Source organism: Saimiri boliviensis, chromosome 1 (genome assembly GCF_048565385.1).
Source record: "Saimiri boliviensis isolate mSaiBol1 chromosome 1, mSaiBol1.pri, whole genome shotgun sequence".
In the NCBI taxonomy this organism is placed as follows: Eukaryota; Metazoa; Chordata; class Mammalia; order Primates; family Cebidae; genus Saimiri; species Saimiri boliviensis.
This window is the reverse complement of record NC_133449.1, coordinates 181,808,490-181,824,441: the sequence shown is the minus strand read 5'-3', so window position 1 is coordinate 181,824,441 and position 15,952 is coordinate 181,808,490. Positions and strand designations below refer to the sequence as shown.

Genomic DNA, 15,952 nt, shown 5'->3' with positions numbered 1-15,952 from the left:
TAACAGTACATGATTGTTATAAATGCCACTACTTGAAAACTTCCAAAAATATATTTGGAAAGTTATTCAGGTTTTTGTGTTTAATATAAGAGAAAGGTACATAGTCATCTGCAAGTCAAATATATAAAAAGATAGTTACTTCAGTCTCTTTTAACTGTAATTTTCTTCAAATGAGGAAGGGTATAGAGTATTCTATGACAATCCTGTGAGAGCACACCTCAGGACTGTCACCCACCTGAGCAGGTAAAGCCATCTCCAGTGAAACCTTCAGAGCAGGCACAGCGGTATGAGCCTGGGGTATTTACACACTGAGCATTGATGCTACACTGGTGGGTTCCGTTAGAACATTCATCCAGATCTGCACAACACAGCAATAAAGTTCAGAAATGAAAATGGAACTTTTAAGCACCTGGAAAGATTATAATTCGTCTTAATTTACACATAAACTGGACAAATGGCACACGTCTTAGTTTGTAGGATCACAGTTCCAATTATCTAAGTTCTCAGACCCAAATCCAAGGTCGATGCCATAAATGTGGGCCAAAATTATGAATTCAAGCATTTTCTGAGATATCTAATCAACGTGAGTTTTAACAGTTTAAAGCAAACTAGTGTTAGATCTCATTCTGACTTCTATTGAGGGTAAATTTTATAAGTGGTTTCCTTTTCAATAAAAGGGTCAATTCTGAAGGTGATACTGAATTTCAGAGCAGCAAAAATTAACAGAGAGTTTTCAAGTTTATTTAATAGATGAAAAAACAGAGATATGATTCTTGATCTTATGGAACCCTTAGTCTAGTAGAAAAGACAGATGTTAAACACAGAAAAAAGTTAAATCTTGCTATATGCACCACGAAGAGGGTGTCACGAGAGAATAAAAAGGGCATCCGATCTGGGCTGCAGGAACAAAGACGGCCACATTGAGGAAGTGATTTTTTGTTAACTTCAGACCTGAGGATGACAAACAACTGGCTGAACAGAGGTAGGGAAGGGTATTCTTTGCAGAGAGACTAGCACATGTTAAGACACCAAGAGGAAAAGGGCATGGTGTGACTGAAGAAATGGAAGGAGGTTGGAGTGGCAAAGTACGGTACACCAGACCAGAGGGCGATGGACAACAAAGCTAGACAGACAGTGGGAACCTGCAGCCAAGGGGGGGAAGCTGCGTCTTATTCTGAATTCAGTGGGTTACAGTGAAGACTATGAAAAGATCGGATTCACGGTTTAAAAGCTTCCTCCTGCTGCTGCATGGAGAATGCATTGCATGAGGGCCAGAGAGAGAACAAGCAAACACACCAGAGGGGGTTCTTTCAGCATTCTGCAGATGGCAAGAGTGAGGGCACGTGAGAGAAAGAGAGAATGAGACCCTCTCTCTGGCTGGGACTAGAGTAGGGGAAAGAAGATGTAAAGGAGAGAATGAATTTGGGTGACATTCGGGAGCACAGGAGGCTGGACATGGCTGAATGTCTTGTATCAGAGGCAGGCTATCTTGCAGCAGTTGGCCAAAATGACAGATGGACAAGAAACACAAAAATGGGAGGCTAAGAAAGAGAAAATGAGTAGGCACCTAAGATTACACAAATGTGAATAAGGGTACGGTTGAAAAGTTATGAGAGTAACCCCAGAGGCAGGCAGCTATGGCGCCTCACAAAGCCATTACAGGATGTTACTTAGCAAAGTTATTTGGAAGCTCTATATTTCAAATTACATAGTCAGTTCATAAACATTTGATATGTATGAAATATTTAAATGGATAAAAAAGTATATATTCAAGTTAACTTACAGTTTTGGCAGGAGATCTTAACGCTATACTTCAATCCTTACTGTGGGCTATAGTTAAAAAGTTATACTGTGGGATAACTTTTTGTAAGTTATCAGGGGGAAATTAGTTTAGTATGCTTTCTTTTCTATTTTAAACTGACCTAAAAATTCTTGCCAAATGAAAAAATGCTTTATTATTAAGGCATGTGAAACATTAAGCATATTACACAGGACTGTGAATGACACTCAGGGTATATTCTAGTCCTTTGCCGCTCAGATATAAAATACTTTTTAGACTCTGGCTCAAGAACCACAAAACTTGGGGAAATTGCCCATTTTTTTCCTTCAAATAAGACCTCTTGGAATCCAAGAAAGCATTTAGAATAAGATGCTGGTATTAATGACTTATTACAGAGTTAGGTTATCCGAAAAAACCTTTTCATTTCCCTCCATTTAATTTACTGGGTTTTAAATCTCACTAATTACTTCTTTGAAAAGATTGGAAAAACATACTAGTCATTTTTCATCATACGGCTGTGTTTGGATCACCAGCTGCATATCATTTTTTACTGAATAACAACACATTAAAAAATAGGTGTCAAAGTACACTGTTTTAATTTTGATAATTTATATTAAGGCTAAAGGAAACTCTTAGGCTGGAATTATCTTGCAATGAAGACAGCCTTTTTATGAGGGACTTAATAAAAGTAAAGAGCATGATTCTACAAATATGCAAACAAGAGCATTTAAAAATTTGTGCCTTAGCAAAGGACATTATATTTGCAAACTCACCAATACACTTGATGCCATTTCCAATCCAGCCTTCTCTGCAGCTACATTTGAAGCTTCCTGGGATATTCAGACATGAAGCGTGCATGTCACAGTTATGAGCACCAATTTCACACTCATCCACATCTGAGAAACCATTAATTCATAAGAAAAAATAAAAATACAAACTTAATTATGCTTCCAGGTATATTTTTGTATGGGTAACATTTTAAAGCAATATTCAACTATATGGAGAAACAGTAGCCTAACTTTTATTCTTAATTTTTGTAGACTCCAACAAGATTTGGAAAATTCATGATCCTAATAAAAGAAGTTCTTTCCTAGAAAGAACTGTCAGCCACTTTCCAGGAGAAGAGAGAGAGACACAGCAGCCTTGTTCCCTGGCAGGTCCATGTGTCATCCCGGGGGGCTTCTTCCCTGTCCAGACTCAGACACAACTCCATAAAGAGGACATTCAATTTCAGAGCAAGAGAAATCTTATTTCCAATAATAGTGCTATTCCTTCCTATTGATATTTATCACATTTTTCATGAAGAACCGAACTTTTTAAAAAAAGTAATAGTCCATTCCCTCTTTAAAATTAAATGATCATTTGCTATTTTAAAAATCATTATAAATATTTTATATACTTTTTAAAAACTATCATTTAGGTGTATATTTTAATTTTTTCTATTTATTCAAAATTATAGAAAAATATTTACTGGAAATGTTATATGGAAAGTGGCCACCAGTGTGTATGTGTGAATTTGTGAGTGTGTATGTACACACACACATATTCCTATATATGTATGTACAACCTACGTAGATTTGGTTCTCCAAAGCTTTCTTAACTATAAATAGTAATGTGCTCTATTTAGTTCAATGATTACATTTTACAGATGCTGAAATCATATAGACACACACACAAACAAACATACACACACACACACACACACACACACACACACACACTACTGACTTCGCATTAACCCTGCAGTGGTGAAAATGCAGAGAACACCTTTTTAAAATAATCTTCCCCTTACTGGGGGGGTCAGCTTAAGCGCTGGGTTACATTCTAAGTCTTTCACCACCGGCCTTGAAAAAATACCACCCTTAAGTCTTAAATTGACCACTGAGGAATACACAATTCAAAACCTTGAAGCTGGCACGTCCTAGCCCCACTGGCATGCAAAAGGCTAAAACTAAGTTAGTGCAGAAAGAGAACAAGAGACAAAGTGGACGAAGTAAGCAAGGAAGGAAAGTGAAGAGAGGAAAAAGAGAAAGGCAATTTGGGCAGAGAGAAGAGAAGACAAAACAGAAAGAACAAACAAGAAAGGAAAACACAGGAGAAAGGAAGAAAGGAAAAAGTTCTCAATGGAACTTGAGATTAATTTTTACTAGTTTAAAAGAAGTGCAACAATAAATGGCAACTGGGATCCCCAGGTCTTTTGGTGCTCTTTGTTCATGGATGTCTTCCATGTGAGCAGTAGTCAGACTCAGAAAGTGATTGCTGCTGCATAAGCCATTACTAGTGGTCAGGGCCATGGGAACCAGACTGCACTCCCACTCACTCACTTTGTGTCACAACCCACAGCCAGCCCTGCAGGGGGTGGCTCAGACAAGATGCTACCACAAAGACCAGCCAAATCCATCACACATGCTATGGGTCAGCTACTCATGACACAGACAGTCATAGCCTGGTGGCAGGTAACTGAACTAAAAGATGCCAGAGAACAAATGATATTGAAAGGTGGCCTCTGACATCTGAGAAGTTGAAACATAGAGTACACAAGCTTGAAACCTACCTGTACATCCTGTGGTCCCTTTCTTCACCGAATAACCCAGCTGACAGTGGCAAATGAAGGATCCCTTTGTATTCTCACATTCCCCAAACAGGCAGATATTTGAATTTAGGTCACACTCATTTACATCTAGAAAATTTATTTTTAATATCTTAGTTAGTATGTGTTTATCATAGTAATTTAAAAGCTATATTCTACACTGAATAGCATGATACTGAAATACACAGGTGAGAACTAAGATATAATCCATTTGTGATTCATTGTATTGCAGATAAATATACTATCTACCTTTAGAGATTTTTTAAAATAATTCTTCCTGAGATTTTATGGCTCTAGTAAAATGACTTGAATTTTTTTCTTTTTCAATAATTTAAGTGAGAAAAATGATTTGAATTTTCAACGTAACAAATGAAAAAGCCGTTTATCATGTTTGTGTGTGCATGTGGATGTGTATGCATGTGTGTATATAAATGTTTGTCCTTTTCTTATAATACCCACCAATGCATGTTTTCATGTCCATGGAAGCCATGAAGCCATCATAGCAGAGGCAGCGATACTCTCCAGGAATGTTGGTACACTGGCCGCCATCACAGATATCAGGGTTGTTTTCACATTCATCAATGTCTAATGATACAAAATTAGCATCAAATGAAAATGAAAATGGCGTTCATCAATCTTTATTGTTTTTGTTTTCTATCTGGTTCCACTTGGTAATATCTGGAGTCACATTTTCAAGAAAGAATTAATTAGATTTACAAAGCCTGCGTGTTTTCCTTTCTATACCTGCACACGATCTCCCATCCGGCATCAGGGCATAACCCTCACTGCAGCTGCACTCGTAGCTTCCTTCTGAATTTGTGCACTGGGTGTCACAGCCTCCGTTCATTATCATACATTCGTCAATATCTGTGAAAACAGCATTGCAACAACATTACTTGTCAGGTCTACTTCCTTAAAAGGAGTTTTCTTCTTTTTAAACAGATAATGCTAATGTGGCTTTGAATTTTTCTCCCTACTATGTGTGTTGATTTAACATCATCTTTCTTAGTTCTTTTAACTTCATTTTAGGCAGGATTCCGTGTTTAACTGCAGTATCCTAAGATTAAATCACTCAAAAATAGAATAACTATGGAGTTTAGAGCATTTTCTACCTTAAGATCAGTGAGTCTGCTGTGAGACCAAGAAAATATCTGAGATCCTCCCGCAGTCTTACATTCATTTTGGAACAGAGGATTTGCATGGGCTTCATTATAATTCGGTGCCAGAAGTTTTCCTAGGCTGATTTGAGACATATGAGTTTCAGACCCGACTGATGTCCCCTTACCTGTACAGCCCTGGCGGTCTGGCGTGGCCTGATATCCAGGATTGCAAGAGCACTGATAGGTTCCAATCATGTTCACACATTTTCCATTTCTGCAGAGATTGTTGCTCAGGGAGCATTCATTAATATCTACAAAAGACACACAGAATTAATACTTTAGACAATGGTCAAATCACTAAAGCCATCAGAAAGGTGCTTCACCAGACAGTGGTCTCCAAAGGGGTTTGTGAACTTCACGGGAAAGTAAAATGTTCTCCTGGGGGTTTCAAGAAAGTGCTGGAATCTCTATTTCCATCTACAACAGTACTGTCGGGTAAAGCTTTCTATAATGATGCCACTGTTCCATATCTATGCAGTCTAATACACAGCTGCATGAGTTACTGGTACTGGAAACATGGACAGTATAACTAAGGAATACTTAATGTTATTTAATTTTAACTGAATTTATATAGCCACAGGTGGATCATGTTAGACCACACAGATTTCACACATGCCAGAACTGAAGCTAAATATTACTTAACACGTGAACTTACACTGGCATGCTTGCCTGGTCTATATTACATGGTGAAGTGTCGCATACATGACTTGAAGTGTCCTGATGGCAGACTGATGATTTCACAAGACAGAGACATGATAAAGGGCTCTCACTTGTTTGTTTATGTTTTGTGGGTTGGGATAGTAATCTACAAATTACATTGCCTATTTTAAAATAAACTAACTCTTATTATATAAGCAGGTGCCTTAAAAATAAATGTACTAGTACCAATAATGTAATCACAAGATAACAGAAGAAAATGGCAGACTGATATGCTTCCTATGTGAGCTACTTGTCAGGTGTAAGATAAGGTAAAAAACAGTGACAATATAATCAGATATAACAAGAAATTCACTGCAAATTCTCAAAATTACTAAGAAGATTATATAGCATGCATTTATGCTTATGATCACTAAGTGCATATTTTATATTATACAGAAATATATATTTTATAATCTGCATTGTTTCTTTGAGGGACACTTTTTTTGAGCTATAAGATCCATGAACTAAGTAACAAAGTAAACTTAGATCCAGATGACTCGCTATATCTCAATATGTTCAACCATGAATATTCTGTAATTAGTATGAAAAAGCCTTCCATATCACTATTAAAATGAAATAAGAACATTAAAAACCTTTTCATTTATCATTTAAAAATATCTATTTAATCTATGACAAAATTCACCTCATATACTAGCAAAGCAATACATATGACTTATAAATAAATATATATGTATTGGAAAGGTGTACTCAAATTATGCTTTGAAATTTGGTGTGCAATCTGTTCTATTTTAGGCTGTCTTATTTGCTCAGTTTAAAGAAAGAGTTCCTGTGAAGAAAATGCTTTCTGGCTAAATAAAAGTTTTAAAGCCAGTATACTAGGAACACAGTAAGCCCAGAGACCTTCATGTATTCTGAAAAGCAATAGGTTGCAATGCCCAAAGACCAGCCATTAGTCTTCTCATATCGTTTCTGGCATCCCTACAGAGCTCAGGGAAAATGAAGAAACCCAGTGTTTCTATGAGAACTGGGTTAAGGGAGCACCATGTTCACACACAAGCAAGCCAATCTTTGAGCAGGCAGAGGGGCGCAGAGCGGAGTCCATCTGCGTGGATGGAAGACGCTGGGCAAAGGTGCACAATGCACAGGGCAGCTTTCCCATTTTTTTTTCCCTAAAGGAGGATGAAACCACAGGGACCAATCGTACTGCCTGTAATAAAAAAGAGGCCAACCAGAAGAATGCCAGCTCATTCATGTATTACTCAAGCATCCGCTAAAGACACAGCCTGCATCTAGAGGTAGGGAATCTCAAATTCCACCTTTTAATAAGCTAGATTTCATGGGCTCCACAAACAACAGGTTCATCAGAACTGATCCCTGGTCTTTACCAGTTGTGCTGGGCAGGCTTATGGGCTGAGGAGAGAGACTCACCCACACAGTCCTCACGGGATGGTGACAGCTCGTGTCCCATTGGGCAGTCACACTGAAAGCTACCCTCAGTGTTCACACAGGTGCCACCCCTACAAAGGAGAGGGTTACGTTCACATTCGTCAATGTCTGAAAGGTAAAAACGTGAGATCCATTAAAGAACTCTGAGGGAAAAATATTCACACATACAGCGTGGGAGAAAGAATATTATCTGACGTGAGAGTGTGAGTCAGTGTAAGAGATATGCTTCATAGGGGATGGGCTAATGCTGTCCTCACTTTTCCTACCACCAACAGAGAAACTAAAAAGTCTACTCCTAAAGGCAGCAAGCTTTCAAGAAATTTAATTGCATGAAATGAGCAGACTCACAAGAAGTAGAAATAATATTTGCTTTATATCACCCCAGACTCATGATACATATTGTTGTCAGTTATTCTGGTGTCTATAACTCTAATCAGAGTGAAAGAAGGCCTTAGAATTATAACCCACTACATCCTATGAGGTAAGTCCCACAAGGCATGGAAAATTAAATGGTGGGCTAAAAGGTTGGGAATACCAAAAGGGTTTGCAATAGCACACCAATAAGAGCAAAAACATGGGATTAGCAGGACTGAATACAGATCTTGGAGCCACTACACGGTGCCACGCATTTTAAATGAGTCCCACTTCAGTAACTAGTCTGTGCGATTTTAGATTCTATGAATATACAGGATCCAGTCTGAATATCTCATTGCCATCAAAGTGCCAAGAGGTTGGAGCCCCTGAGAGCTATCCAGGAGTGCATTTCCTGTCTGATATTAAATCTCTTCTCTCTCTCACCACAGATCCTGGCCACATAAGCTGTTCACAGCCCCGAGATAAGCAAAGGTCATGCACATGAATGAGTCTGTGCCAGCATGGCTTCAAGCTGGTGAGGAAGAGCTAACGGTGCTTACCCATGCAGTTCTTCATCATCATGAACCCACTTTCATAGCCTTCAAAGCACTCGCACTCAAAGCTGCCCGGTGTATTGACGCAGATGCCGCTGCCACAGAGGTCGGGAGAAATCCTGCACTCGTCGATGTCTAATTCGCGGGGTTTAAAAGAAATTTAAAAATTGAATCAGATGGGCTTGGCCTTCCAAGTGAAGGTGCTGCACGCTTGAAATGTTGGGGAATTGGTGGCTCACAGTGCAAGGGTACGTTTTCAGTAGATCCAGACAGAAGGGCCCAGGGCCTGAGGCACATTCCTTTCCCCAACTGCCAAAACTGCCGCACCAACAGGCAAGTGGTGCCTTTTCACCTTTAAAAATTCTGAATTGTGGACTTCTTTTTGTGGTTTAAAAATAGTAACAGAAGATTGGGGGGCATGGTGACTCATGCCTGTAATCCCACCACTTGGGGAAGCCCAGGCAGGAGGACTGCTTGAGGCCAGGAGTTTGAGATCAGCCTTGGCAATGTAGGGAGACCTCGTCTCTATGAAAAAAGATAATTATTGAGGAGGCTGAGGTGGAAGATGGGAGGATTGCTTGAGCCCAAGAGGTCAAGGCTGCGGTGAGCTATGATGTATGACCGCACCACTGCACTCTAGCCTGGGTAACAGAAGGATAACCTATCTCAAAAAAAAAAACAAAAACAAAAACAAAAAAAAACAGAAAGAAAGGAAAAAGAAAAGAAAAAGCAAGAAGGAAAGAAAGAAACGTTAACAGAAGGATGAACCCAGCAACTGTGGTATGGGCTGAATGAGGCACGTGGTAAATAAGGCAGCCAGGCCTCCATGGAATGAAACCTCATGTGTGACTGGAAGACAGTGCTGGTCCACAACACTAGCCCACCCTACCCCAGGTGGGAGCATGTGAAGGCAGGGCCCCTGCTTCTGGGCAGGAGCGACCGGTAGACCCCAGAGAAACAGGCAGCCACGATGGACCAACCCTGAGCCAGAGAGTACACATACGGCAGGGTCACGGTGTGTGCCCCAATTTGTGTTTTTGTGTCATATTTATATGTAAAGAGCTTATTGATTTATTAAGCCCTTTGGTGACATGAGCTGTCACCATCATGTGAGGACTATGTGGGTGAGTTCGTCTCTTCTTTTTATATATTATACAGTAAATAATCTTCAGCATCTATACTCTCAAACACAGAGTTCTCTGAGAACTCTCCTATTGCTAATAACTTAGATTTTTCAATAGAGAGGTCATGTCTATATAAAATATGTTTAAGAAAACATGGCCTATTTAAAAATGTTTTAGTTTAAAAATTAAAATTTTTAATCTAAAAATCTGTCAATGGGGGAGAATGCTTTACCACTCTCTCTTTATTTTGATGAATTTAATTTTGAAGTTTTAAAATCACAGGATTTAGTGCATAATTTATGCATGTTCTTTTTGGAGGGGGGGTCTCCGCCCCTGCTTTCTGCCAGCTTTAACTTAATTTTTCTCTATTTCTCCAATTACAGAGTCTTTATTTCCTCATTACAGGCCATGTGAAAAAAATGTAAATATTTTCTTTTAAAAGCACATCTTAACAGAATTCACGGATTCAATTAAGTAGCTAACAATATGTATATCAATTTTCTTTTTATCTATCAGTATCTAGGAGCTGGTGGTAAGAGCTATATGAGGAATGGGTTCTAGGGTGGAGCAGGGACAACCTTTGGCTAATGTGGTGTGGTGGGAGCTTCAAAGTATAAAGAGTGTGGATTCTAGAGCCAGAGACTTGGATCCCCAGTCTGTTATCTACTGAGAATAGGGCCTTGGGAAAATCATTTAGTCTCTCTGTGACTCAGTTTCCTTATTTGTCATAGAATCCACCTCACAGAATTAAATTAATATTTGTTAAGTGCTGAGAGCAGTACCTGTCTCATAGAAAGTGCCATATGTATATATACACACACACACACACACACATATACATGTTTATATACACATATATGTATGTGTATATATATACATATATATACATGTATATATATATGTGTATATATATATATATATACACATGTATATATAAACTTCTCTGCTAAGAATTGGTAATTTGGAGGGCGTGGTTTTTGATTTGGTTCTTGAAGGTTGTACAGAAATGCCAGCTTTAAAGGTACGGAATAAATATAGAGGCAAGAGATGAAGTACGCTGGTGAAGAGAAAGGAAGCATTCTGGGGAGCAGTAGGTCACAGGCTGGCTGGACTGAAAAGCCTGACAGTAAGTCTGGGTGCCAGAGGGACCCGTAGGCTCACTGAAAGCCCCTAGCACGGGAGGAGATCAGCCTTTCCTGCTGTGAAGATGGGAGCCCAATAATCTTCCATGGAACTTCACATTACATCCCAAACAATGCGGCCCTGTCAACAAGTCTCTCTTACACAGCTAAAAGACAGTGTTACAGACATTAAGCAAGTTGGCTAATTTCACAGCAAAGGAAGAGGTGGGGTCACCTGAGCTCCTTTATCCAGGACCAGGCCTTCCTGTAACAGTGGAAGTTGTTGAGTGGAAAGTTAGATAATCTAGCCCTGCTTGGACGGCTAAGCTGGTGGTTGTGGCAGTGAAGGATTTTACTGTGGGGACTTAGCAGGCTGGGAGATCCTGGAAGAGTCTGCGGTACAGCAGATACTGTGACACGTCCCCCAGATCCCTCGTCAGGAAGGAAGGATTTACTCTCTCTCCCCCTCAGCTATTGGGAGTGTTGCTGGCTCTGATGTCCACTATCCTAAGAGAACCTCTTCCCCGATTCTCTGGGCAGCTGTATCCCAAGATTGGTCACGCAGGTATCTAATTGCATGGCTTCCATGCCCTACTCAAGGCAACTCTGATGGGCCATCCCAGTTCCAGAACTCCCAGTGGCATGGGCTGAGGACTTCAGTGGGACTGCCTCACAGCCCAGTTTCTTTCTCTGTCCACTTCGGCTTTCCTCCCTTCCCTTCCTCATTGTTCACCCCAAGAGCAATCCCCAATAAATTTCTGAATGTTCATCTCTGCCTTGGAGTCTGTTTCCTGAGGAGCTTAACCTGCCTCTGTGTCTAGAAAAAATATCACAGGTACTTGAAATAGCCAGTTTGGTACAAGAATTCGCATAACTTTTTCACTTTGGGAGAGAGAGACATCAACATTCAATTGGAGGCTTCAATCCTGTTCAAAATTATACTCCTAATACGTACAAGGAAGTCCCTAGTAGGAGAAAATACAAGGTGGGGGGAGGAATAAAGAAAAATCACAACGAAAAGAAACTGTCCAGATGGGAAGTTATAAATGGACTGAAACTCAGGAAGAACAGAGAGAGTTAGAGATAACATCTGGGAGTCAGCTCAGCAGAGGCCATCTCTGCAGTCATGATGGTAGATGGAACTCTGAGAGACAGAATGCTGAGTAGAGGACTCTGGCAAACACCCAAGAGACGGGAAAGGCGAGAAGAATCTGTGAAGATTAGAGAAGAAACATCATCTGCATAGAAGGATGACCAAGACTGCAAAATACCATAGACACTAAGAGAAAAGGAAAATATCAAGGAGAGATTTGGCAAGCAGAGAGGTCCAGGAGCATATGTATCAGGAGAGATGTTTTCACAACACAAAGATGTTTTGCACGAGTACATGAGTATATGTGTATGTGCCTGAGTGACGGATGGCAAAAGTCAAAATTACAAAACAAAGGGCGAGTTGAAAGAGAGGGGTGAGAGCTAACAGCAGGAAGACAGGATGGTAGCTTGAGAGAAAAGAAGGGCTGAGGAGACATTTTGAACCTGCGTATAAGTTGAGGAATAGGAAACAGGGAAGAGGAGAAGATGCTGGAGAGAGGAGAGGGGCAAACCTGATGAGACAACCCGGAGCAGAAGCTGGGAAGGAGAAAAGAGAGGAGTTAACCCCAAATCCAGGGACAGCATCACACCTCATTCTCTGAAACTGGAGGAGAGGGAGTGGGGGATAAAGGAGATTTTATCACCAGAGAGGAGGCTGTGTGAGAAGGATGCAGGCAATCAGATTTATTCTTAATGAAGGAGAACAGGAATGGATGGAGGCGGGGGGCAGTGTATGAGAGGGCATGTAAGTCAGGGGAGAGGTTTGGAAGAAGTGCTGAGAGAAATTCAGAAAGTGATGAATGGAGTTGAATATGAGTGTTGCCAAGCAGCTTCGAGGGGTTGGAGGTGAATGCAGGAATCTCAGGCAGTGCTCCTCAGACCCCCAGTAAAGCACAGCAGCCGGAGAGGAGAAAACAGAGGGGAGGAAGCTCTGGAGACCGGCACAGGGCTTGAGCAGACTTCCAGGCATCAGGACTTCAGAAGGCCAGATGGACAGCTGTGAAACTCAGAGATAGCCTTGGCTGCGAGGGCACAGGAAGGAGCCAAGTGACACTGCTGTGAGGTCAGGAAGGAGGAGCGGGCAGGAGGGAGGGCGATAAGGGGAAATCCTACAGATAAGAACAAAGAGAGTGCTGAGAACCAGATCCTGAAGACACATGTCAAGTGTCTGGAACAATGTGGTATACCATCTAATAGAAACAGTTAGAACTTCACATCTTTTTCAAAGAGAATGGTTACGGGTATGGATGGTGACTGAAGCCTAACATTAAGATTCCTGTTCACGGATGAGGAAAGGAAATCATAACCTCTGTATCACAAACCTTCAAGTCTTTAAAATAATACTATTCAAGTTTATATAATTGTTGCAATTTAATGACTGTATTTCTTTAGTAGTTGTATATTTTGAGAATCATATCTGTATGTCATTCCTAAATGTAAAACAAAGAGCATGTTCATGCTATTTTGCAGTTCTCTCACAACGAGTTTATTTGGAGAACTGGTTTAAACATAGGGAAAAATAAAAATAAAAATTGACAGAGCTGGATGCAGAGGCTCAAGCCTGTAATCACAGCACTTGTGGAGGCCGAGGCAGGAGGATCACTTGAAGCCAGGAGTTTGAGACAAGCCTGGGAAGCAAAGTGAGACCCCACCTCTACAAAAAAAAAAATTCATCTTTTTAATTAGCTGCTCATGGTGGCACACACCTGTGCTCCCAGTTCGTTGGGAGGCTGAGGTGGGAGGGCTGATTGAACACAGGAGTTTGAAGTTGCAGTGAGACATGATGATGTCTCTGCACTCCAGCCTAGGTGACTGAGACCTTTTCTCTTAAAAAAATATTAAATAAATAAATAAAAATTTTCATGTTCTCAATGAGAGGATGGGCTTTTTAGGGCAGTACTTTCAAACACAGTAAAGGAAAGAGTAAAAGCCAGAGTTTCCCAAATAAAACAAGAACCATCTTACCTGTGCAGTTTCTTTCCTCCATGTCTAGAGCAAAGCCACTATTGCAACGGCACTTGAAGCTTCCGATTGTATTTCTGCACTTCCCATAGGTGCACATCCCAGGAAATGCTTTGCATTCATTGATGTCTAAAAGCAGAATAAAGCCAGAATGTAGAGCTGGTTGATGCAAACGATTAGGTCCATGACTTTAAGTTAAAAACCTACCACGATGAACAACAGTAATGCATCCAGGTAAAAAACAGGGTTACAATATGTTTCAGTGATTACACTGACATCACACAAGAAGTTTCATGTGGTGGAAAAGATCCTATATTCTTTTTCTTTCTTTCTTTTTTTTTTTTTTTTTTTTTTTGAGACAGAGTTTCACTCTTGTTATCCAGGCTGGAGTGCAATGGTTCAATCTTGGCTCAATGCAACCTCCACCTCCCAGGTTGAAGTGATCCTTCTGCTCAGCCTCCCAAGTAGCTGAGATTACAGGTGCATGCCACCACACCCAGCTATTTTTTGTATTTTTGGTAGAGACAGGGTTTCACCATGTTAGTCAGGCTAGTCTCGAACTCCTGACCTTAGGTGATCCACCCACCTCGGCCTCCCAAAGTGCTGGGATTACAGGCGTGAGCCACCATGCCCAGCTATAGATCCTATATTCTTAAGAAAGAGTTCTGGTCCCTTTATTTCTCACTACTTGTTTTGTAAAGATAAGTGGGGATAGATAACTTTTTGCTACAGATGTAGCCATCAGGGCGCCATCTCAGGTTGTAGAGGAACAAACAGTAGAAGAGCAGGACAAGCAATCCATTTTATCTCTACTTCATTGTCATCTTATAGAGGGGATTTATACTCTTGGGACAGAACTTTGACCATAAAACATGTTTAACTGAGAATAAAGTGGGAAGTCAAACGTTTAAAGCAAAACCAATTCTCAGAGAATGTGACAGGTTTTCTGTTGAGGAAGGATAAAGGCGCTGGCCGCAGGCAGTTACCTTTGTAAAACGGCCGCCCAGAAAGAATATCCCCTCGGTTAGCAAAGCCAGCCCCACGGGGGCACAGAGTCTCATACTCCTTGGTGCCAGGTTTGGGGCACTCCTCACACTCAGTGCCCCAAGCCGCCCCGACAGCACAGCAGCAGGCATCCATGCGGAACTTTCCAGGAACAGGGTGGATGCATTCATCTTCATCCCACTTCAGGTAACACTGCTCCATGCGAATATCTACATCGAGAGCAAAATCACAGGGTGAGAGTGAGTTGAATCTGACACTGTCTAGTCACAAGTCACCAGTCATCATGCAGGACTCTTGCCATGTACTGAGGGGCAAGATATAGTCCCTGACCTCCTGGAATGGATTCCATAATGACAGACACTTAAGAAGAACAAAGGTGAGTTCCTCTTCAATCTTAATTCTCACGAGAAACCCTCAGGAAGAAAAGGTTCTCTCATGACCTGACTCTTTCATGTCTATGATTCCATTTTTGTATTGTTCACTTTAGAAAAAGTAAGATGATTTTAAGACTTTTTCCTGTTCAGAGAATTGCTTCAAGTGCCTTTTAAGCAGCCGTGTCAGTCCCAGTCATAAACAAAAAATGATCAGCTATAATCTATTTGCCAATTTGTTACTATTAAAATCACTACAAAAGAGAGAAGTGTTACAATATTATTGCAGTTAAAGCTTTTCTTCCTCCTGCCAAATTTACCTTTGCATCATGGTTTTTCCTTGAATTATGTGAATTTTTCTTGTTAAGAGGCCAATTATTTGTTTAAATGTCACATTTTCCCTTCAACTTCAAAACAGACCAACGTTTCAGTGCTTAGCCTGTGCTAGCCAGGACCTTAGAATATCTATAAACAGCAGCCTACAACTAAAAATACGGTAGACCAGCATGGTCTATAAATAACACGTTCATCTGTTAGCAAATAGATTTATTTTCAAATTATACTCAAGCACTTGGCTGTTTAATTACAAATATGGATAATGAGTTCAGAAAAGATTTCTTAATCAAATAACATGATTTCTTTGATAAGAGCATTTTAAGACATCAAATCCTTTCCAGAGGCTGAAAATTGTTTAACAGAGGGAATGAGATCCCTGATGGAAATGTACACATAC

General features: G+C 40.4%; 1 protein-coding gene across 4 annotated transcripts in view; it reads right to left on the bottom strand.

The window, feature by feature from the left end:
* The window catches only part of FBN2 (fibrillin 2), a 262,792-nt gene that overhangs the window by 62,229 nt on the left and 184,611 nt on the right, over positions 1 to 15,952 (bottom strand). For all 4 annotated transcript variants that reach the window (XM_003920636.4, XM_074381877.1, XM_074381882.1 and 1 more), the window contains 10 exons: positions 14,830 to 15,057; positions 13,847 to 13,972; positions 8,551 to 8,679; positions 7,619 to 7,744; positions 5,656 to 5,781; positions 5,115 to 5,237; positions 4,830 to 4,955; positions 4,335 to 4,460; positions 2,554 to 2,676; positions 236 to 358 (listed from right to left, as the gene is read on the bottom strand). In XM_003920636.4, the coding sequence (XP_003920685.2) occupies positions 236 to 358; positions 2,554 to 2,676; positions 4,335 to 4,460; positions 4,830 to 4,955; positions 5,115 to 5,237; positions 5,656 to 5,781; positions 7,619 to 7,744; positions 8,551 to 8,679; positions 13,847 to 13,972; positions 14,830 to 15,057 (1,356 nt within the window). The remainder of the gene's footprint in view (positions 1 to 235; positions 359 to 2,553; positions 2,677 to 4,334; positions 4,461 to 4,829; positions 4,956 to 5,114; positions 5,238 to 5,655; positions 5,782 to 7,618; positions 7,745 to 8,550; positions 8,680 to 13,846; positions 13,973 to 14,829; positions 15,058 to 15,952) is intronic.